This window comes from Salvia splendens, chromosome 20 (genome assembly GCF_004379255.2).
Source record: "Salvia splendens isolate huo1 chromosome 20, SspV2, whole genome shotgun sequence".
NCBI classification, from domain to species: domain Eukaryota; kingdom Viridiplantae; phylum Streptophyta; class Magnoliopsida; order Lamiales; family Lamiaceae; genus Salvia; species Salvia splendens.
The window spans coordinates 21965104-21989291 of NC_056051.1; the positions used below are offsets into that span (position 1 = coordinate 21965104).

The 24188-nt window shown below is 35.9% G+C and overlaps 4 protein-coding genes across 6 annotated transcripts; all 4 read right to left on the minus strand.

Moving 5' to 3' along the window:
* Positions 1 to 784: 784 nt before the first annotated feature.
* On the minus strand, positions 785 to 1484 carry LOC121782549 (protein GLUTAMINE DUMPER 1-like). The gene has a single exon (XM_042180432.1). It carries the CDS (start codon positions 1252 to 1254, stop codon positions 919 to 921), a length of 336 nt encoding a protein of 111 aa, XP_042036366.1. The 5' UTR covers positions 1255 to 1484; the 3' UTR covers positions 785 to 918.
* Positions 1485 to 5543: 4059 nt separating this feature from the next.
* LOC121782548 (transcription initiation factor TFIID subunit 10-like) lies at positions 5544 to 8250 on the minus strand. 2 transcript variants are annotated; one of them, XM_042180429.1, is made up of 6 exons: positions 8064 to 8250; positions 7907 to 7971; positions 6433 to 6495; positions 6246 to 6300; positions 6129 to 6179; positions 5544 to 5886 (listed from the first exon to the last, which is right to left on the minus strand). In XM_042180429.1, exons 1-6 carry the CDS (start codon positions 8163 to 8165, stop codon positions 5806 to 5808), a joined length of 417 nt encoding a protein of 138 aa, XP_042036363.1. In that variant the 5' UTR covers positions 8166 to 8250; the 3' UTR covers positions 5544 to 5805. The 2 variants fall into 2 exon arrangements, with proteins under 2 accessions (XP_042036363.1, XP_042036364.1); XM_042180430.1 differs by lacking the exon at positions 6433 to 6495.
* A 729-nt stretch (positions 8251 to 8979) lies between these two features.
* LOC121782545 (uncharacterized protein At1g32220, chloroplastic-like) lies at positions 8980 to 13432 on the minus strand. Of its 2 annotated transcripts, none has more exons than XM_042180426.1 (10): positions 13272 to 13432; positions 11971 to 12103; positions 11787 to 11875; positions 11211 to 11266; positions 11058 to 11113; positions 10323 to 10416; positions 10088 to 10167; positions 9712 to 9754; positions 9424 to 9515; positions 8980 to 9333 (listed from the first exon to the last, which is right to left on the minus strand). In XM_042180426.1, the coding sequence occupies exons 1-10, from the start codon at positions 13316 to 13318 to the stop codon at positions 9157 to 9159; spliced, it is 867 nt and encodes a 288-aa protein (XP_042036360.1). In that variant the 5' UTR covers positions 13319 to 13432; the 3' UTR covers positions 8980 to 9156. The 2 variants fall into 2 exon arrangements, with proteins under 2 accessions (XP_042036360.1, XP_042036359.1); XM_042180425.1 differs by having other exon boundaries at positions 9424 to 9518.
* Positions 13433 to 17526: 4094 nt separating this feature from the next.
* On the minus strand, positions 17527 to 23053 carry LOC121782539 (histidine kinase 5-like). Its single transcript, XM_042180420.1, has 13 exons — positions 22772 to 23053; positions 21427 to 22300; positions 21180 to 21236; positions 20779 to 21006; positions 20581 to 20674; positions 20293 to 20499; positions 20061 to 20191; positions 19920 to 19969; positions 19264 to 19607; positions 19061 to 19164; positions 18152 to 18874; positions 17881 to 18057; positions 17527 to 17814 (listed from the first exon to the last, which is right to left on the minus strand). Exons 2-13 carry the CDS (start codon positions 22156 to 22158, stop codon positions 17689 to 17691), a joined length of 2973 nt encoding a protein of 990 aa, XP_042036354.1. The 5' UTR covers positions 22159 to 22300; positions 22772 to 23053; the 3' UTR covers positions 17527 to 17688.
* Positions 23054 to 24188: the final 1135 nt, after the last annotated feature.

Genomic DNA, 24188 nt, shown 5'->3' on the forward strand with positions numbered 1-24188 from the left:
CATCAAACTTCATTTTGTAAGAGATGAGATAAGCAAAGGCGTGGTGGCAGTCAAGAAGGTCCACACCTCTGAAAATGCAGCTGACATGATGACTAAACCCCTACCAAGTGCTAAGTTCGAGCATTGTTTAGACTTGGTTAACTTGACTGCAAGAAGATGAGGGAATTTTGGTGAAGGTGGAGTTTTGGCTGGCCGGATGGTGGATGCAGCCAAGGTGGAGATTTGTTGGGTTTTGGTGTGGCTGGACCAACCATCGGCCCAAGTCATTATTGAGGGCCGAGCTCGATTAAGCTCGGCTAACACCGAGCTCGATTAAGCTCGGCTAACACCGAACTCGATTAAGCTCGGCTAACACCGAACTCGATTAAGCTCGGCTAACACCGAACTCGATTAAGCTTCTCCAACACCGAGCTCGATTAAGCTCGGCTAACAACCGTTGTATTTGAACAGCTCGTTCAGTTACAAAAATAAGTTTCTTCAGTTTTCAGTTTCACATCTTGGTTTTTCTCCATATTCGTGTGATTCAAGAAACTAGATAGAGAAGTGAATACACTTTGTGATTCTTGAGCTAGCTAGGTGAGTGATCCACAATCGAGTTGTATTCTCCGATTGAGTAGCGAGCTAAGTGATAGTGTGTTGTAATCACCTTCGTTTTGTTTTGTATTCGTAATAATATCGTCTCACATTTGTTCGTGAATCTCGCGTCGATTCTGTTTTTGACTCTTCAAGTATAAAATGGTAATTACTCAACGGTATGAAATTTTCAAAGAAACACTTCAAATAATGAGACAAAATCGACCATTTATCTTCCAAAAATTCCAAACTGAAGCTGCTCATCTCACTAGAAAATTTACCTTCCATCGGATCTCAACAACTCTAAAATCAAAAGAAACAAAAATCCATAACAATATTTTTCCATTAACTAATAGTAGTAGTAGTTGATTGGTTTTGCTCTTGTTGCCTCAATTGTAACTGCTCTCCATTTTCCACTACATTTCCATCATCTTTCTTCACCTTCTCCTCTTCTTCTTCTCCACAAAATGAAGCATTTCGAGGGGTGGCGAGGTAAGTAGGCTTGACTTCACCGGCCATGATCACTAAGAACTTCTCTTCGAAAACCGGCAGAGCCTTCTCGGCCGAGCCGCCTTCGCCCTTCTCGCCTGCTCTGCTCTCCGCGTCTCCATCTTCTGCGGCGGAGAGCTTCCAGTAGGAGCAGGCGAGGATGAGGAGGGCGAAGGCGATCAAGCCGAGCATCGCCGCCAGCCCCCCCGAAGAGGTACGGCACCGGAGAGTGCCACGGCGACCGCTGAATGGCGGCCGGCGGCGAGAAGGTTGCCGTTTTAGTGGTCGAGTGAATACCGATTCTCATTTTTTTTTTTGGAGAAGTGGAAAGAAATAATTGAGTTGATTTGAAGAGAGAAAAGTGTGTGTGTGTGTTTTGGTGTTTGAGGAAAGGGAAGGAGGTGTGTGTGTGTGTGTATTTATACAAGGAGAGGTTGTGTATTGAGCTTAGGTCACTTTGCAATTTGGAGAATTTTATTATTGGATATGATGTTTTGTGTGGTGACATAGAGATGTACTATCATGTATGTGTGTATTGGAAAAGTAGTACTATCTAATATTCGTTTCATATTCTAATTAACAACGTATATGTAATAAAGGAGTTTACATTCCTTACACTTTTAAAATTTTAATTGGATAAAAGGTTCAAACCACAAAATATAGCGTGCATTTGAAGTACCTCCGTCCCATAATAGTGGAGACATTTCTTTTCAGCATGAAGATTAAGAAAAATTGTATTAAGTGAGTTAAGTAAATGTAGAATAAAATAAGAAATGAAAAATGTAGAGAGATGGAGAGGAAATAAAGTAAGAGAGAGTAAAGTAAGCGAGATGAAATATTTTGACTTTTACTAAAAACGAAAATTATTCTACTATTATTGAACGTACCAAAATAATAAAATGACTCAACTACTATGAAACGGTACAAAGTTCAACCAAACAAAATAAACAAACAATGCAGTGAGCATTTAAATAATATTGCTAAAAATGTTTAAAATCTTTAACATATTTTTACGATTTATAGTGCATTCTAATATATGGTTTACTCTTTTTTAAACCGTCGAATTTTCGCCAACCGTGTCTAGAATGGATTCTAAATTTCGTGAAACTAAAAATTTATTCTGATTGAAAATTCTGATTCTACCTAAGGTTCATCCTATTTTGATACCATATCCATGTTTGTCACAAAAACAGTGTTGAAATATTATAGGGTAATGATTTTAAGTATGGTCAAATTGTAATTTTTGTCCTGTGATTTTAAAATTAACTTTGGATCTTGTGTTATTTATCAAATGGTGTTATTCATTTATTTCAACCAAATGATATCGTTTTTCTTAATAATAGACATATTTCTCAATTCATTGGTGGTGATGTCTATATATAATTTTCATGTATCATATCAAGTATTTCATCAAAAAAAATTCACCATAAGAATAAATATAAACATTATAGGTTTCTTACTTGTTTTTAAAATTATGAAAATTAAATAAAATTTGATCAAATTTCATGATATTATTTACAATTTTTTATACTCCATGTAACATGTAAGAAATAAAATGAACCATATAAATCCAGTGTTACTATTTTCGTGAGTATATGATAAAAAAAGAAATGAATCATAAAAAAGTATTACTATATCATTATATGTATTCAGCGTATGAAAAGTGAAGAGAAAGCTTATCTGAAATGGAGCAGAGTAGTCCCACTCCAAGCTACAGGGACAAACCACTCAGATTATTCATGTGGGCATATCATCAAAGTCACATAATCATTAATCAACCAATTTATTTATAAATAATATTTTTAGTGCTTCATTAACTTTCCCTATGTCATATCCTCCCATTTAATTACACATTCCTGCCCTCACTTACAAATAATCAGAAATTATGAAAATTTGGTCAAATTCTCATTAATCCAGCAATTTTTAAAGTGAAAGTTTGCCATTTTTTCAAATATCCCATTTTCCTCTCCCCTTTGCAGTCTGTTCATTGCTTGGCCTTGTCGGCCTTTATAAAGTTTTGTATGGATATATACTGAATTCGCCTTTGGTAGAATTCAACTAATCCTGCTCCATCGATGATAACTATATTTTGATTTAGAGAAAATAACAAATTGATATGTGTATATAAAATATAACTATGAAAGGACGAGCACTCTGTTGGAGATTAATAGGATCCCATCCCATTCTCAAAACAATATCCAAATATTTGGCGTCATTTAATGGGCCCAAATTAATCTTTCAACAAGTCGTAATTTTTTAATCTAACCACTTCTGCCTCTTTTTACTTTCACAAATAATTAAAATCAGTAGAATTAATTAATTGCTTTTTTGCTTATTAGTCCGCGGACGATAGGGCATCGTCCGCCCACTGTGGGCGACGCGGATGATGGCGCGAACGATGCAATGCGGTTTAGTTTTTTTTTTTTTAATTCGAAAATTTTGTTTATATAAATACCTCATCCTCAGATTTCATTTGTAACTTTTCGATTCACTTTTCAACTCTCAAATTACGCTATAAAATGGATTCCGGTGGATACTCAAGTCCTGGTAGCCCGATATTTGGAGATGGCACACGGTGGCCGGGTACACAACCTGGCGAATATCGGTCATTCGACGACAACACGCACAACGCCCTTATGAAGTGTACGGATCCGACCAGAGCCGAATACCTCCAGGGGTTGATCGATGAGTTGCGCCGGAAGTTAGGGCTTCTGTAGAATAGTCAATTTTTTTTATTTATAACCATTGTAACTTTTTTTAATCAATGTATTATTTGGCGTTTCTATTTAATCGTTGTGTTTTTTAATTAGTTTGCATTTATATATTTGAAAACATTTAAATTAATTAACAAAACAATAGTAAAACCTATAGAGCGCCCCTTAGAGCGCCCCACTGCAGGTGGAATGGCAGGAGGATAAAATGCTGACGTGGCGGTGTATAGGGCGGGCTTTAGGGCGCCCCCACCGTGGATGCCCTAATATCAATCATTTGCTGGACGTCGACGAGGCCTCGCTTATATTTTGCAATAGATACTTTGTACTACTTCTAGTATTTTATTACTAGCTTTTAATGACATAAAGTTAAGGGACATTGTTTTTTAAAATCACAAGTTTTAGCTTTAAAAGCTGTTAAAATAGTATAAATTTTATATTTTGAACGTTATTTCTCAACCTGATCCAAATAAGTCATTTTCAGCAAAAACTTATTATATGTGGACGACCGTGAAACGTTTATATTATTGTAGTTTATTTTAAAGTTTGTGGCAAGTAAAAAAAAGATCACGTAGAAAGCCACGTTGTTAATTATGCTAAGTATGAAATAAAAAATAAAGCCATGTACGCCAGTTGGATACGGTGATTGACCCGCCGTAGAAAATAGCACACAACATGCAAAAATTTTGGTTTTAAAGACCAATATCCCTAAAATTCATTGTTGTGATTTAGATGCTACCCACTATATACATATATATGCACAATATTATTTTCTTAAAATGGAGGGATAATTTTCTTATGGAATAAGTACCAATAATGATATTAATTCTATTTTTATTTTTATTTTTATAATTAACTCATAGTACTAGTAAATCATTAGTTTGATTTTCTATTCTTCGGTGACAGCTTTAATACAATAACTGCATAGATGCTTTCATGATAACAATTAACAGCTAATTATAAAATAGTCCGCTGTGATTCCTCCATCCTATATAGTAGTATTAAATTAATAATAAATGTATTAAAGGGACTAATGAAGGGCTAAAATAATCAAAGCATACATCACGATTACTATTTTAATTACTACGCACTTATATAGTTATATTAACTAATTAAGTGAAAGTGAAGAGCTTATCTTCATCAGTTTTTATTACAACCCTCGAAATTAATAATAATAAAAATCAGAAGAAGATATTTTATTTTGTTATTGTAGTTCCTACTTTTTAGCTTTAGTATCTCATTTTTATTTTGTTATCAAACATAGTATAGTTTCCGTCCTCTATAAGAAAATAAAATATATACTATCTCACCTTTGGAACCACTCTTTAAAAGTACCCTAATCCTTTTCATAAAATGTCGTACACACATAATTAAGTAAAGTAGAGAGAAGAAACCTTTAGAAAAGAGCATTAATTATTTACATAATTTTTGACATTGTACAGCATATAGAGTTGGATGATAATGAGCAAAACAATTGTCATCAATCTATAATTTCGTACTATTAGATTAAGTTCGATTCCAAAAATACCCAAACCAATTCGAGCAGTATAATTAGACCCAATAATTTTTTTAACAATTATATTACCTCTGTTGTTTATGTGGGAATAAGCTACGCAGTTTTAGTATTCTTTATTTAACTGAGTATGACTTTTTTTTCTTTAAATGTCCAGTTTAACTTTACTCGATTTTTCTTTAAATTGTAAAGAAATTAAATATCTCATGTTGAAGTGATAATAAATTTTAAAAATATAGTAATATGGATGAAAAAAATTAATAAAAATATAAAATTTCATTATACATAGTACGTATTAATTTTATAATATAATGTTATTGAAATTTCATTATATATAGTACTGCACACGTTACATAGTATTCAACTAAATTACGCAGAGTTCAATTGCACAGCATTTGAAACTGACAGTAATTTGATTAGAATGGATGGGATAGAGATGGAGATTGCTACACCAACTGCACAAATCCTCAAATACACTGGCATACATATCCAATTGTGTCCAGTGGTTCGGGCAAGTAGTCACTCATCTCTCGAAGCGGGATCTAAACCAGCCGTTGGAGTGTCAGCAAAGTATTCTTGGTGTTTGACATTCACACCATACTGCAAGCAGTAACGAGAAAACTCAGTTACTACCAATAAAAATGAATAACTAGATTGATTTTCGATTACACAAATAGAAACCAGTGACAAAATCCATGTTGGGGAAGTTAATTTGAGGTGGTCGCAATACTGCTGGTTCACTCACTAAAAAACACCGCTGCCATTCAACTAATTAATGCTGTCAATCTTTGAAATGCTCATCAATAGCAGGATGCGCAAAAGTATGAAACCAAGGCAGTTACCTCTCGTAGAGCCTTGGACAGATCCTCCATGGTCAAGATCAAACGCTTCTCCTGTTATGAAGATTGTTAAAACTAATAAAGACTGGTCGGAATTAATATAAAATCATATGTATCAACCTTTTGCTGTTTATCTCTTTTGTCCTTGATTACAGCTGGCCTTGCCTTACACTGCCTGAATTAAGATGCAAGGAAACAATCATCCAATTAACACTAAGATAGATATAGCAAGGGCAATCAAAACGAACCACATAAATAATGATTATCTCTAAGTACAATTTGCAAAGAGGAAACTAAAAGAACATACTGAAGTGCATCAGTTGCCACATCTGCAATGAACTTCTGTGTTGCAACTGCTACCAACCTAGTCCTAACGAGAAAGAAAGAGAAAATATGATACACCAAAAGATGTGAACTCAAAGCACCAGCAAACGGGGGATAAGCACGTGGGTAAACAGAAAAAGGGGGAAAATTAGAAGACAATAATAAAGAAAACAAGACTGTCTAAGAATTTCCATAAAAGGAAAATAAAGTAGCTATTGTTAGCATGTTGACTCTTTTTATGATTAAACAAACAGCACGGCTGAATAACATTTCCTAGTCTGTAAGGACTAAGGAGGAATCAGGAATCTATTCCAAATAAATATTCTTCAGAAATACTCACCCTGTCCTGTAAAAATATTCACTTTTTGCCATTTTTGTCCGTCAGCCAAAATTACTCAGTCTGAATTTTTAGAAACTAAACCCTAAACCCTCCCACCATGGGAATCACTCTCCACTCACAATACTCCAACCACTTTTTATAAAACCCGTGCCACTATCGATGGTGACTATTTCTCTAGGATAGAGGGAGTATATAGAAGATATATGTGCAAGTATAGCATGATGCGTGTTATGACAATTAATCATTTCGAATTATAAGATAGCAGTAGCATTTAAGTATACAGATCTGACCCCAAAAGTATTTTGTGTACATTTAACTATTCCAAGTTATTTGAGGCTGATTTTTAATGGTAATGTGCTGAATGCTACTGGAAGCAAGGAATACTCAGATAAGGAATAGCAGAGAAATTTAATAAACCTGGTTTTATGCTTTCACTGATATATGTTTTACATGAATGCCTCAGTGGACATACATTGTAGGTCGAATAACCTTGTAAATGGAAAATAATTTCACAAAAAGAAAAAAAAATTCATTCGAAACTCTCCACTACCATGAGTCATGACATCTATGTGTTGTTTTCTTCCTGATTGAAGAACAGGAGAGCTTTTTGAAGTAAAAGTCTGCTTTTACAATAGAAAGTGTTTATCAGTAGTGTTATGCACTTGCTCCAAACGTACTTGAAAATCAATCCACTTCCAATGCAAAAATAAAAGAAAAACTAGAACCTACAATTAGCACTAGTGCACTCACTACTCCAAAATGAACATTTGGAGAGACCAGTTATTCCAAATAAACACTTGAAAAAGATCCTGCTATGTAATCTATTAGGCGTTCACACACAACATCTGTGGATCTGCCTCCAGGTAAATTCTAGTAATCGTGTCACTATATTGTAAAACAGAACAACCTAAAATAGGTAAGCTGAAACAAATCATAGTTAAGCAATTAAAGAAAATAAGAAGAAGAGGTAATAGATAAACAGTTGAGCAACAGGATAATACAAGCTAAAATAGTCGTAGTAAACTACAGAAACTGAAAATTGCAGAATAATTCTAACTAAACCGATACTATTTCCCGATCTAGGGCAAAATACAATGAAAGGGAAGAGTATACTTACAATCGGGTGTCGGGGCACTGGAATCCACTTTTCGCCAAGTAATGCTCCACCAATTCATCAGGTATCTGTGTAGCAACACGATTAGTTACAAATTAAACGGATGCGAAATTCTAATTGCAACACGGCGAGGTATAGATAGCGAGTTAGCGACTATTACCGTGGGGGTATAATCCATTAAAGAAGCGAGGAATTCAGTGAGCGCAGTATCGTCGTCGTGGCGCCCATCCTTGGGTTGCTGATGGCTGGTTTGGCCGTTCATTTCACTGTCCTTCCCTAGGCTAAATTAGCGGCGGAGATGGAAGCGGCGCGTGAGCTCAGACTCGACGATCACTTTATTCCTTGGACTGAATTGAGCTATAAATAAGTATTCGTTCGTCGGGTCATTTCGGGTCGGTTTATGGAGCCCGACCCGATCCAAGTCCGAAATTGTAATTTTTCAACCTATCGTATTATCCAGTTTAAATCGTAAATCTCTATAACCCTCAATTAGCATTTACTAATCTCAATTATAGTCTGAGCATTTGAGGATAGTTTGGTCCAACTTTTTTGTAAAAACTGAAAATATCCTTCCAATGATAATGCTAGGTATGGTTATTAAAGAATATTAACAACAGGTAATATTATTTCTATATCCAAGGACTTAAAATATCTATCTCTGTTCATAAATAGCAAAATTATAAATAATACAAATTTTAGTACGTAATTTGCTAAAGTAAGAGAAACATAATTAGACAAAATTATAAATAACATGAATTTTAGTACATAATTGATAAAGTAGGAGAAAGTAAGACAAAATATGATAGAAATGGTGTAAGTAAATTGTTGAGTCCACATTATTGTTAGTGTTTAAAACTTTTAATTTTTAGAATTGATCAAAAGTTTAGTGAAGTATCCAAAATTATATAAATAGTCCACTTTTTTGTTGGCGAATATAGTGATTCTCTCTAAAATCTTAAAACAACAATCAATTATGTATTTGGTCTTGTTTTTTCGTACTTGTTTTCTAAAAAAAAGTTAAATTAGTGTTTTGGGATCTATTCTGAATTCTAAATTAAATAAGGATACATATCATATGCCTCGCCAGTCAGTTTCTATAATTGCAGTGAATTTCAGCCAGTAACAACAAATACTAAAATTTGATATTTGTGGAGTGCCATAACGTCTCTTTATTACATTGAGCCATCATTAAACTAGTAATTCTATTATTGAGGCCTCAATATAAGCAGACTCTGGAGAAAAAGAAGAAAGTCTCATCTCTGCTGCTGGCCGTACCGTTGTATCCCGTAAACATCAACGATGCCCGGAGGGAATACGGGGTCAGTCGCTGCTCTCACAGCAACCTTAGCCACAGCACTGACACTAACAGGCGGGGTTAATAGAGGACCAACAAGGGGAATCTGGTTCAGAGCTTTAGTATACTGGAGCACCTGCATGTTCACCAATCGGGAACGGCTTCAAATGACTGAAAAAAGAAACAGCGCACACACAGATGAATCTAAACAAAAATTAAGCCTCACCGTCTCCAAAGGAGTCCCAATGACACCGAGTGGTAACTTCATGCTCCCAACACGACGAGTTCCATGAATGAATCCCGGCCTCAATATTACTCCTGTTATAGCAAGAGGATCTTTCAATAAGGTTGAGCATGGTTATGTGATGTATTTCTTAATTCAGATTTATGGTCAACCAAGCAAGTCTTTGAACTCATAACTCTGTCCTAGAAAAGTAACTAGGTCGATTTGGTATATATATTACACAAAATTATAAGTTAAAAAACCAAGAAAAGGCCAGTCTTAGCAGCTCACCTCCGTATGGATACCTGGTGAGTAGCTCCGTCTCAGCGGCTCGCTGCACAACATATGATACTGGCATCAGAGATATATGACATACAGAGTAGTAAATATGCAAGAAATTTTCCAAGTGAAGATTCATTCATCTTTACGCGGTACTTTTTTAAAACTAACAGGAGTGTTGTTACTTGTTACATCCCTTCCTAATTATCAGGAACTCCCAGTCACCTACCATGTTTTTTTTCTTCATGCCATTGTTTCATAAAAGAAATAATTTGTTTTCTAAGCAGTGAGGGTAATTATAAACTCTTTCTTAAATGCTACATGTGCTCCACCACTTGGGATCAACAATGACTTCATGTGTGTAGGCACGTACGATATCTGATCATACCTTTCCTTCGTAATATCCTTGGAGAAGATAATTCACGAGGCCAAAATCAGCAGCAGAGATATATACAAACCTCTTTACACCTACAGACAAGGAGAAAAAAGGGGTTAGGACTAGAACTCAATCCATAAAATTCAGATATAATGAGAGGGTAAAGCCAACAGACCCTGGCTAAAACAAAAGTATTGAGGACAATCTATGGCCTTGCTACAAGAAAAGGGAAAAACCATAAAAGCACCTGCTTTTGAAGCAGCTCTAATAGCATTAATATTTGCAGTTCCATTGATTTTGTACATCTGTGAATTGGAACCAAACCCACCAACACAAGAAATCTGTGTAGGAAAACACATTCATCAATGATTGACTTAAACAACAGCAAGCTTGGAAGAATGCAATATGAGCTCAAAATTAATATAGAAGAAAATCCAGGGAAAATTTTCTAATAAAATAATCTGAGCAGTCCTTCCCGACTCATGACAATCAGACAGGGAGATCGGACTGGTTAATAAGCACAATTATGGAGTTTCAAGTGCTTAAATTGCTATGCTCTCATGTACCTACATATGCATTTAAGAAATATGTGAATAAGAAAGGATTGATTCTGTACAGTGAGCAAGGCAAGTCATGCTTTCAGTCAATAAAAAGAATAGAGAAAATTTGTCAAGCACAACACAGAAGGATGGATTCTTTAGAAGTACTGTGAAGATTGGTCCAGACCAATATTAAATATCTTGTAATCTGATCATCACAAAATTCATATGTTCACTGGTGATATGCCTAGCTAACTTAGTACACCTACAGACAAGATAGCCCTCTGCCCAACTATCATAACAATAATCCAATTGTGCAACAAATGCAAACGCTACTAAAGAAAGTGCAACTGTTAATATTTTGATACTATACAACACTGTATTTTCAGTTTATTTTGATAATTTACAACAAAAACAAAATGCGAGGCAAAATTAGAACGCACAATTGATGTAACTCCTTTCAGCGCATCCTTCCACGACTCAGACAAAAAAAGGTTACCTTCAAACAGGAAAAGGAAACTCAAATGAGTAAATTCCTTCTAATCAGTAAGGAGATTAGGGAGAGACAAATGAACACAACAGAGCAATCATAAAACCTTGATGCCACATTACTCTGTTAGCCCATGATTCTTGTATCGAGGGTCTTCCTGACCTGCAGATGGGAGAAAAAAAATGGTTTGTGAGGCGTGAGTAACAGATGTAACAAAACCACTTATAGTTAGAACAGAAAATGATACATCTAAGCTGAGGCAAAAGATGAAATGACGTTTGATAACACAGAGGTACCTCTTCCAAGCTAATTTTATCTTCATAAATATAAACTAGCATTTTCTGGACTCGGTTAGGTATACCCATAAGCCAGGGAAAATAACAAGAGTGCATTATAGAAAAAATATTCAAGTTGGGATATTCTCAACTTCCAACTTCAGGAAGATGTTCATCAGGGAGCCCAAATTTTATAACTCAAGAGAGAAATAGGATTGCAACTTCATACTGCAGCATGTATGAAGGAATTATCCCCTGAGTAACATGAAATAAACATGCAAATGATGATTGAATTCGTCGCAATACAAGCTTTCTTCTATAACTCTGAAAGTAAAGCAAGTGGTAGACAATCACACATTTACAACCAGATGGACCAAAAATTTGTTCTTAAATTTACAGTAGAATACCTGCTGAGGCTAGCGACAGTCAAACCACGATTCAAAGCTTCCTTGCAGACATTAGAACCAACAAATCCATTTCCCCCAAGCACAAGCAACTAAAATACAAAACAAAAAATACAGCAAAACATAATGAGTCACCTAGATAATTTATTAAAACATGAGAGATTCTCTTCAATAACCAAAGACCTACCTTCTCTGTTGGAGGAGGAGGGACTTCAACTGTCTCCGCTTCCTCAATTTTATTAGGTTTTACATAACCATTAGGGCTCGTAGGTTTATCAGGACCGGTAGAGAAAAAACGCCCATTTGTTGATGCGGCTATACTGTTTTGTGGTAAAGCAGTAAGTAGAATAACAAGAAATATTTACACAGAGTATCAAAGATGTGGTGAAAATAGAGAAGCACTTAAGAGACAAGAGGTCAAGAATAATCTGGAAAGGAACAAAAGACCATAAACAAAAAGAGTAAGGACACAAGGTTACAATCAAACAATCACTTTATCCAAACTGCCACTGAGTGAGAAAACCATACTTCAAGAAATTCTACCCTTCTCATTAAAACCTTAAGACCTTTTGTTCCGCATCGACACCCAAACCAAGCAATTGCCACATTTGAGAAGCTTCTTACATTTCCTATCTTGATTATAGGTGCCCTAGTATTTTGAATCTTTGATATGTTGAAAGAACCATGAAATATCTTCTACCAAAGCATTTGACATATTTCTTAAGACAATAAACTTGTTTCTTGCTTTAATTAGTGTATAAAATTACAGCAAGTACAGTAAGGGAGCGATCAAAGAATGATTACATGTTTTTCTCCCAAGGGAGTCCAATATTTCAAAACCTGTCTTAAAAAGATTTAAAATCTAGTTTTCTACAGCAATCATGGAAATTGTTTCAACCCAACAAACAACCATACCATAACTATTTTCAATATAGCATTCTTCCAACATAAGGTTAGCATAAAAACAGAATAAGACACCAAAAAATGAGAAAACTTACAGAATCTATTAGAATTTCTCAGTGTGTCTGCCATCAATACATTTTTTTCCTCTTTTCATTTTTCTCAATGCCTAATACTGGAAACATTCCCTACACGCTCACAGAATTCAACATTTGAAAGAAGCTACCCACATATGCTCAATAATAATCAAGTACCACTACTTATTCACCCCCTGGTAACTTCGCATTTGGGGGAAAACAAGCCGAGAGCATAAATTTGTCCCAACGATGATCACACAATGATAAACTCAAGCACTGCAATTCTCCCCGCAAAAAAATTATACTCCTATAAACTAAAAACACCAAAATTAAGCAGGAAATACCATCGCAATCAATTACAATCCAAAGTTCAAGCTCCATTTTCTAACAAACGTGCAAATAGATAATTAGCACGTTAGAATATCCATAATCCAAAGAAATAACCATAGAAATACAGAAGCATCAACAAAAAAAAATCATACGAAAAAATGTAGAAAAAATAAAAATTTACGAGAATCTGGGGAGCGAGAGTCTCGAATACTGAATTAATCGAGACATTTCGTTGAAGCAAGTGTAATTTTATAGCGTGATCGGTGTCGACAAAATTGCTTGAGAGAGGAATGAACAATCTTGTTTCTTTTCTTCTTTTTAGTGTTTTTAATTTTCCTTTGTTTATTTTCTGATTATATGATTCTGCATATGGCACGATCTAGAAGTTCGCATGGAGGTAGGAACGTTAGTACACGTGGAGAGTTCATGTGCTGACACGTGTCATGCAGATGTTGCCTCTCATTGGAACTTTGCTCTACCAATACTACTTTAGAGCATCTCCAGTGGGCGGATGTCCCACTCGGACATCCAATAGGACATCCCAAAAACACCTCCTGTCACGTCACTAGGACTTCTCATCCCACTGTCACGTCACTAGGACATCCCCTGCACAATCCGCCCTTCCCATCGCCCTTCCCACTAGGACGTCCGACCCGGACGTCCGACCCACTCCACAATGGCGGACGTCCGCCAGGACGTCCGAGGACACCCGACGTCCTCACGGGACGTCCGTATCCGACCTTCGACGCCACAATGGCGGACGTCCCGATCGCCCGTCGCGGACGTCCGATCAGACGTCCGCCATTGGAGATGCTCTTAATTTGAATGAAACTTTGCTCTAAAACTGTACATGCATATATATGCATTTTCTTTTAATTGATAGCATTTTCTTTGGAGGATGGCTAAGTAGAGGATTAGAGTGACCACAACATAATTTATCCAACTTTGTTGCTTTTAATCTCTTCTCATGTCCTATCCCTAGATCAATTCTTTATGTAACATACATAATGCATAATGCAGAATCCAAATTCACCTCTTTTGTGAAATTCTAGAACTATGGAATAGGATCTTTGAGGATGAAGTTCACACACGAATATTGATCTCTCACTGGACTGGACTGGAGGATTTTAGAGCCTATCATATATGAAATTTGTTGGTCTAATCCAATTACTAACATTATATCTCTAGAAAAGCCCAAGTAATCAACAGATAATTTCATGGCGGCCCATTATAAATGTTGATTATTTTCACTGGACCTATGATGGGCCCCGTGGATTTAAGAGGTGAAATCTGTTGAACTTAATTTTGTTTCATGAATGAAATTGTCTTTGTTGAACATTTTCAATACTCTATAGTTACTCATTTTGCTAAATAGAACATACATATGCTAACGAAGATTTTGCAAATGAGAACTCTTCTATTCTGAAAACGTGAAAACTATATATTTTTAATAATTGTATCACGAAGAGTCGAAGATCTACCGACTACCGTTGTTGCATCTACTTTAACTTGATAGAGTAGTGCAGATCATATTTTTTTGTTGACCCTCTTAGTAAAGAGGAAAAAAAAGGAGTGCAAATCATGTTTTCAAATAATGGGTTTTAATATATTTTCAGAATGTAGTTAAATTAGTATTGCGTTCTCACATTCACTTCCGAGTTATTGTTGTTTTTTTTTTTGAGATAATTACTAAGTAATTACAAGGGTATCTACTTATGGGTCAAGCGACTAATTTGCAAGGGTATCTACTGCCGGTCCAGTGACTAATTTACAAAGATATCTATTGGTGGACCCAGTGACTAATTCCGCTCTCAGCAAATGGGACAGCTGACCCAAGGATTTAAAGTTGTTCCATGCACTTATTTGTAGGCACTTCAATAAGTAGGACAGCTGGTTCAATTATTCAAAGTTGCTCCATACCTTAAAGGTAGGGTTGCTCCATACCCAAAGGCAGGGATCAATCTAGACACCTCAATGCATGGGACAGCTGTCAATGATTTAAAGCTGCTTCATACCTCAAAGGCGGGGATCAATCCAGTCCCTTGACCATTTAGTTAAAAAATAGACGAATCTCATGCCACTCGACCACACCCAGTTAATTATTAATGTTTTTTAATGTATAGCTACCCTTAATTACTAATCTTTATCAAGTACTCACTTTGTCCCGACTAAGATGACACATTTCTTGGTCGGCACGAGATTTTAGGAGTTATTGGTAATGTGTTTAATTGGAGAGAGAAAAAGGTTAGTGCAACTATTAAACTAGAGAGAGAAAGAAAGATGAATATTTTAATAGGAATGAGAAAAAATGGTTAGGTGTATTAATTAGAAAATGGGAAATGTGTTATCTTATTTGGGACAAACTAAAAAAGAAACGGTCATATTTTAAGTGGACGGAGGAGTAGTAATTAATTAAGAAGACTATGTGGCATTATTTATTAAAAAACATCCTATATGAAAATAGTGTGTGGAAAATATAAATACAGTATAAAAGATGTACGAAAGTATGAGAATATATAAATTTAATTATTAGTAAACTCATACTGTATAACAAACGAAATCAGTATTTCAAAGTGCATGATTGATAGATAAAATTTGCATAAATCCTACTAGGGAGAAAAATGGTTTGGAAAATAGATTTATTAGGGGCTTAAGCCCTCGATCCAAGCATGCATGTCTGCCATTTTATCCGAGGCTAAGGATAAGAGCACTAAATAAAAATTCGAAGACAAGAAATTGTAACCTTTTTAGTTATCTTTGATTGCACCGTTGGTCTAATGTTTCTGCCCACTTTGATATGTTTTTTATTTTATTTCTATGTATGTATATATATATCTATATATATATATATATGGTGTTGTGTGATTAAGTAGATGAGTCAAGATTTCCACCATATACTAGGAAATAAAGAGTATTTCTATAATTATAATTAATTGAACACATCTTGTGGTAATATATAAGAAATTATTAAAATTTTATTCAATCTATAGAGGTATTGATTGAAGCGAATTTGGGGAACGAGTTTGGATTTTCGACGGTGTCTCTGTCAAATTTTACATAGTGCTGGAATAGTAAACATATTACCACAACTGATTTTCTGCGTGCATATAAACTAGTAGTGATCTTGATTATTTTATGTGATCAAATTCGACTTGACTTAATTTTCAAGTATTTTCTGAAAATATATTTAACTTTTGTTATGTATCGACTAGATGGAACTTGATTTATTATATGATAGTAAATTCTGCGCACATTAAACCATGCATTATGTGAGTTTTTAAATTTGTAATGATGCAAGTTTGAGTACATTACCTTCTGTTGGGATCGATGTATAGGGTAATTAAATTATTAAAATGCTGTAAAATTATTTATGTGAGCTTTTAAATTTGTAATGATTCTTGTGTTTGTGTCATACAGCATTACATGTCTGTTGCACTTAATTTCAATTATTGTTTGAACAAAAACATCTTCAGTTGTACAAAGTGCTTCAGAAAATTGTACAATTATTTTTATATAATAAAATGTGAGTGAAATGAGTTAGTAGAATATGAAATCCATAAATATGTGACATAAAATTTGATACTTATATGTACGATATTAATGGGTCTGAGTCAAACTTTATTGGGTTCGTATCCATATCAAGTTAACTAATTATAAACTTGATAATTTTGGGTTGGGTTCAGGTAACCTATTAAAAACTAATACTCTAGTACTTCATCCGTCCCACATAATTTGACCCAGTTTTCCATTTTGGACCGTCCCACATAATTTGACCCATTTCACTTTTACCATTTTTGGTAGTGGACCCCACATTCCACTAACTCATTCCTACTCACATTTAATTATAAAACTAATATATAAAAGTAGGACCCACATTCCACTAACTTTTTCAACTCACTTTCCATTACATTTCTTAAAACCCGTGCCCGGTCAAATTGTCCCAAATTATGTGGGACGAAGGGAGTATTATTTAAATTATTTTTATTCTTTTGAAAAAATTATACTTTAATTTTACTTTATAGGTTTGTGTATATCAGATTTTTGTCGTGTAAATTAGGTTGTGTCATGTAATATCAGACAGGCTATAATCGTGCAATATCAAGTTTTAATTGTGTAAATCAGGTTCAGGTTGTTAAGATGTTGTGGTTTGAAGGTATCAGGTTGGATTCGTGTTTGAATTGAGAATTCCCTTAACATGTTGGGTTCGGATTATGTCTTGTTGGGTTAAGACGTTATTCGGTTGACCCAATAACGACCCAATCCGCACAATTTGTCACCCGTGGGATCATTATACCAAGATCAAGCTAATCGTGAATCGAATACATATTCAAAATCGTGCTATGTTTCACTATGTGAGTCCTCAACAAGGATATTGATGATTGCGCGATAGAGGAACTAAACGTTCAAGAATCTGAATGGGACGGTAGCCAAAATGATTAACAAGGAAAACGAAGACGATACACACAGATAAATTGACTAGAAAAAAACGCGGCAGATGCTTTACATAATACATTGATGTCAAAACTTCCCTAACTCATTTCTTTTCTATACATGATGCTTACCATTTACAGCTGCTACTACGACTACTACTATTACTACTAGTCTGGTATATATTGCTGCAAACACTGCTTTAAGTTCTGGAAATTAACCGGCTTTGATACAAATGAATCCATACCATTAGCAAAGCAATCATCAGCACTCTCTGATAATGCATTTGCTGTCATCTGCACAAGATCATTTGATTTTAGATCGACGAATAAAATAACAGTACAGGAAAATCAAGTGCTTACTGCAATGATTGGTGTCCTCTTTCTTGGTATTTCCTGCTGAAATTTTGGTGAAGAATGTTGGGGTGGTAACTGCAACTCCACTCCTGCTTTCACTGCGCCATCCCAACTACCCGTTTCCTCAAAAGATCGTATCAATCTTGTGGCTTGAAGTCCATTCATCACTGGCATGCATACATCCTGTGTTATCAACAATTGTTAATAATCAAAATAAAAAAAAGGACCAGAAAACAGTGTTGCAATTTTATACTTATTGCTCTGGTTTTAAGCATACCATTAGAATGAGATCGTAATCTTTGCATTGAACTGCACGCACAGCTTCTGCTCCGTTATTGACAATATCTATGTTGTGTCCCAACTGCTTCATCATCGACTTGGCAACAATCACGTTGATCTTGTTATCTTCCACGAGAAGGATCTTCGGTTTGACCTCAGCCTTTTGACCTTCATTGCTCTTTCTGGAAGAACACTCGGAACTTCCCTCTGTTTGAGCCTCAGTTTGACATCTTTCTTGGGTAACGCTCGGCTGGGATATTTCACTACAGCGGTGTGTTTGTTCATTCTTTTCAGCTGAATCTAAGTTATCAGAATTTAAGCTCTGGTTCAGTGAAACATCAACTTCAGAAGATGTGTCCATGGCAGCTAAATACGCATCTTCCTCTGAACTCATCTCCTGACATGTAATGCTACTAGAGGGTGACGAAGAATCCTCCAACAAACCATCGTAATTCTGTGTGGGATCAATGCCATAGGTGATTGGCGAGAGCTTTTGGATCCTACCGGAACTTTGAGACGAAAGTAAACCCAAAGTGCGCGGTTCAAACAGAAAACTTCCTGCGTGTAAATCTTCATCATCTGAGACCTCTTGGTTATCCATATCCGAGAGCTCGTCTGAACTATCAGAGACTGCTGAAACTTTATAGGGTAGTATAAACATGAAAGTAGACCCTTTGTCTTCTACGCTTGATACAGTTAGTTGACCACCCATGAGCTCAACCTATTCACAAAACAAAAATGTGTAAAAACGTAGATATTGAAATAAACAAGTAGAAGCAGCAGAAAAGTAGATAAAAAGTTCAGCTACCATCTAGAAAGCATGTTATTCTAGTCATTATGTCTAAGGAAGATCAACTTCTTGAGAAGGAGAAACTCGAATCCAAATTTCAAGATGATGATTACTCACCAATTGTTTACAGATTGCAAGTCCTAATCCTGTCCCACCGTACTTTCTAGCAGTATCCGCACCTGCTTGCGTGTATTTCTTAAACAGAGTGGGAATCGCATGCTCTGTCACATAAGGATCAAATGAGGCGATTATCATGTTCAGTTCCCATCAAATGCGTTTGAAAAGGGAAGCCAAAAAAACCCATGAATTTGAGCAGATACCTGGTATTCCGATCCCTGTGTCATAAACATCACAGCGAATCCACACTACTGATTCTTGAGGATTAGAATGGCTAGCTTTGTCTTCTTTCGTTGGTGTCCCATCTCTCTCTTGATCGTTCAGCATGTTTTTTAATTCATTTTTATCACCAATACCTTCTCCCTCATGACATCCATGATTGCCTCTCTGGCTTCGACTCAAAGATGAGTCTTTTCTTGTGTTTGCTGAATCAGAGGACTGATCTGCAGGAGCTTTCCAAGACTTTTGTTTGCTTAAATTGTGCGGCTCTGGCACTACATAAAGCTTTATCCCAACCGTTCCCTCGCGAGTGAATTTGATGGCATTGCTGTTAAACATTAAAACACGGATATCTTTATAAATAAATCAGCTGATCCATGGTGCAACATAGCAGATTGATAATCACTAGTACAAATATAGCATGCATAACTCAAACTGAAAATCTAAATACTTTTGGCATTGAGAGGATATGTGACATATCTCTGAGTCAGTAAGTCCATAAAAGTATAGAAACTGAGCTTTAGATTTAACTCTAACTTATTCTAGAAAAAACTTTTTCATATATGATTCAAGTATCAATGTTGTTATAGCATAAACTGTGTGCATATAATATGCATGTACGAGAAAGTCCTATAAGCACCTGACCAAGTTTGTTAGAATCTGGCGAATCCTTAGAACATCTCCAATCACCTGAAATATAGCAGTTTCCAATCCATTAATACAATCCAGTCTACAAATTAATCCATTCGCTCTTGAATACCGTTAGGATCATATCATTTACCTCCACAGGAACATCATCTGCTACATTTCCTTCTAAGGTTAGTAATTTCTGTAGCGATGCAGCTGCTGTCTGCAACACATGTTTAACTACCTCTCTTGGTCTAAATTTTGCAGCTTCCAGTTTCATAACTCCTAAAAAACAAAGTGGTGAGATTCTTAAGTTTACTTCCATATATTAATTTAGATGATGATGGAACAAAGATGAATTCATGGGAAAAGATATAAACTCCCACCTGACTCAACCTTAGAAAGATCAAGGATGTCATTGATTATTCGAAGAACCAAATCACCAGAAGACATCATGACGTTCACCTGCTGTCGCTGCTCTTTGTCGAGCTTAGTATTGGAAAGAATCTCAGCCATGCTCACGACTCCAGATAGAGGAGATCTTATCTCATGAGACATGGTAGCCAACATTTCTTTCGCACGCATTGATTCCTCTGCAAGAATGTTACCAAGAGAAAATTAGTTAGCACTACGTCTACAGCCGGTTCTTGAAATCACGGCCAAAATTTGGTTACCTGTGATATGAATTGTCTTGTTGAGCTCCGTCTCCTTAGCTTTTTGTACAGCCATTTCTTCTCTAATCTTTGCCATCTTCTCTCTTTTTCGCACCTGAAATACATCAAGAAAGATAAATTGACAGAACAAAAAGTTATTGGAATTATAGATAAATAAACAAGTTATGGGAAGGAAAAGGGTAAGAGAATGGAACTGACCTGATCAGTCACTTCCATTCCCATATAATTTACACCAATTGTCTCTCCAGCCTTGCTGAAAACCGGTTCTACGTAGATTAAGAAGGTTTTTGATCCAAACAGCTCAGTTTCAAATGTGATTTCTCTCTTTGCAGGTAATCCTCTTTCCAGCACTTCTTGTTTAAAGTCTTGGGATTCCTTTACACCAGAGCCGGTGAAGATCTCAACATCTGTTTTGCCTATGATATCCTGTAAAATATGTTACTCTGAGGAATCATTCTAGCAGTTGATTCAGGAAATATACTACACCACATAAAAATTTTAGACCAAAATATGAACTTTGATTCTCAGTAGTCGTAAGTTATGGAATTCTTAAAGTTAAAACAGTCAGTTCAAGAAACTGTATGATATTGCCAATTTACCTCCTCGCGCAAACTCGGGAAATGGTTAAAGATGAATCGGTAGCGCAGTTCTTTATCCTGGAAAATGTGGAGCATTTGATCAGTCACTATGAGAAAACCATTAGCTGCTAATGTAAAATCAGAAGTTTGTAAATACATGATAAATGAATTCCTAGCATTAGATACGTTAACTTACAAAGTTTATAGTGCTTACTCAATGATGAAGTAAGGAAATAAGACAAATACATAAAATATGAGGATAGTATACCTGATGGCCTATGACAACTGGAGCATTCTGCAAGACAAAATGCAAGAAATTATCTGCTCTATTCAAAACCTGTGACAGTTCCTCAACGGGGCTCGACTGCTTTTCCAGTTTCTCAATACTCTCCTGCAATTTCCCCATCAAAACTTGCTCTCGTCTAAGACTAGCCTCTAGGAGTTTCTCTAGATTCATAGCATGTTGCTTCCAGTAAACCATACTGTCATATTCAGCATCGACGCTTATTTTCTCATCCTGGAAGACAGTGTCACGCTTCCTCCTCGGAGCATCTTGATACAAGTACTTGAGATTCTCATCAAGAATGGAGATAGGACGCTTGTTTCCACCGTACCCATCTCTTTCAAACCGATGTTCCTCCAATATCTCCAACTTCTTGAGCTCGACTTGTCGCTGCTGCCTGCTGAGGGTGTCGAGCTCCTCTCTCAGGAGGCGCACAGCATTCTCCTGCTTGTATTCCCAATTCCTCACCAAGTTAGCCAGCTGCCAGTTCCCCTTTTCAGTGTAGCTGGCAAGCTCCATGAGACGCTCGAAATCAACTATGTCGGGCTCCCTCTTGATAGTCACCTCCTCCAGCATGTCTTTATCCACTCCTGGCCTCTCCACATTGAACTGCCTCCCGGCCTCATTCATGTCCTCCGGCCACATCGAAGAGAGGACTATGTCCATCTCTTCTGACTCGCCGGTCTCAATAGCGCAACCCATAATTTCTTCTACCATTTAAGATTACAAAGTTTCCAAACCAAGATGGGCAAATGTCTCAGTGCCTAAGTTAGGTCACTAATGCAACATGAGCTTATGTCTGAAATGTTATCGTCGATTTGAGATGGATCAGAGTGAAGTCTGTGTTGATTGTGAGATTCTGCAATTTAGCATCAATTACAACTATAAACTGAAAAAGGAACACAGAGAGGGAGGGTATTAAACAAGCAGTTTATGAGCTGTAAAGCGCAAAAGTAACAGTATATTCTACTAATGAACAACTAATTCGATATAGTTATAATCAAACTTTACAAAAAAAATTTGCACTATTGAATTTGGTGGTCGTTGTTCATCAAACTTGGTAATTAAGTCGAACAACAATACTCATGGATTTGATCCTCAACTAAACATTTTGGAGACCAGAATTGCAATTCAATTTCATTAATCAAACAAAATTCCACCAAATTACAGTTGAAATTTTGGAAAACAAGCAGAAGCAGAGTAGTAGAGGAGCATTGACTGAGTCGACGATAATGATGAAGAACATGCAGTTACAACTTACAATCAAAATTATGATAAAAATTCACGAAACCACATGGGGATAAAAATCAAATAGCTGAATAAAGCTGACCTTTATAAATAAAATCTGACGGCTTGTTTCTCTGATTGAAGAATAATATTGGTTCACTGTAGATCTGGAAGAGTCTCTTCAAAGAGCAAAAAAGAGCCAAAGTTCTGCGCGAATAGAAAATGCAGAGAGAGAGAGAGAACAGCATCTGCATGTGGTGTTGGGTGTTGGAAATAAGAAAACACTAGAAACAAAGCATGATTGTTGAAATACAATGTGTGTGCGGAAAATGAAATCAAGACGAAGCCATGTGATTGTGATGTGATGGTGAGGTTTATTAATGGATTGAAAAATGGTTGATCTGGATTTCTCTTATAGCAGCGGCGATAAGCAATTTTTTAACGAGAAAAAAAACTGTTTGCTTGTTTGTTTCTCTCTCCCCTTTCCCCAACTGCGGAGCGGATAGTGTGTGTAAGGCCATCCACAACGCTGTTCCTATACCGTTCCTAAACCGTTCCTTAAACTACTATTTGCGGGCCCCACTGTACTTTTTTACTCCATTCCTTAACTAAGGAACGGAACCTGCAACCCTCCGTTCCTTAACCGTTCCTTAACCGTTCCTTAAATTACTATTCATTCAATTTCATTTTTTATTTTTATTTCCAACTCAATTCAATTAAAACAAACACACTTTAATAAAATTAAAATAACATTACAACTTAAAATTCAAAAAAATAGAAAAAGACATAATTAAAATCCTAAAAAAATAAAAATTGACATAATTTAAAATACAATTTTATAGAGACAACCAAGAATAAGTTTGTCCCACATCGAAAGTGAAACATAAAACATTCAAGGATGTCTCTATAAAATAGAGACAACCAAGAATGAGTTTGTCCCACATCGAAAGTGGAACATAAAACATTCAAGGTTGTCTCTATAAAATAGAGACAACCAAGAAAGAGTTTGTCCCACATCGAAAGTGGAACATAAAACATTCAAGGATGTCTCTATAAAAGAGAGATAATCAAGAAAGAGTTTGTCCCACATCGAAAGTGGAACATAAAATATTCAATGATGTCTCTATAAAATAGAGACAACCAAGATGAGTTTGTCCCACATCGAAAGTGAAACAAAAAACATTCAAGGATGTCTCTATAAAATAGAGATAACCAAGAATGAGTTTGTCCCACATCGAAAGTGGAACATGAAACATTCAAGGATGTCTCTATAAAAGAGAGACAACCAAGAATTAGTTTTTCCCACATCGAAAGTGGAACATAAAACATTCATGGATGTCTCTATAAAATAGAGATAATCAAGAATGAGTTTGTCCCACATCGAAAGTGGAACATAAAATATTCAAGGATGTCTCTATAAAATGGAGACAACCAAGATGAGTTTGTCCCACATCGAAAGTGGAACAAAAAACATTCAAGGATGTCTCTATAAAAGAGAGACAACCAAGAATGAGTTTCAT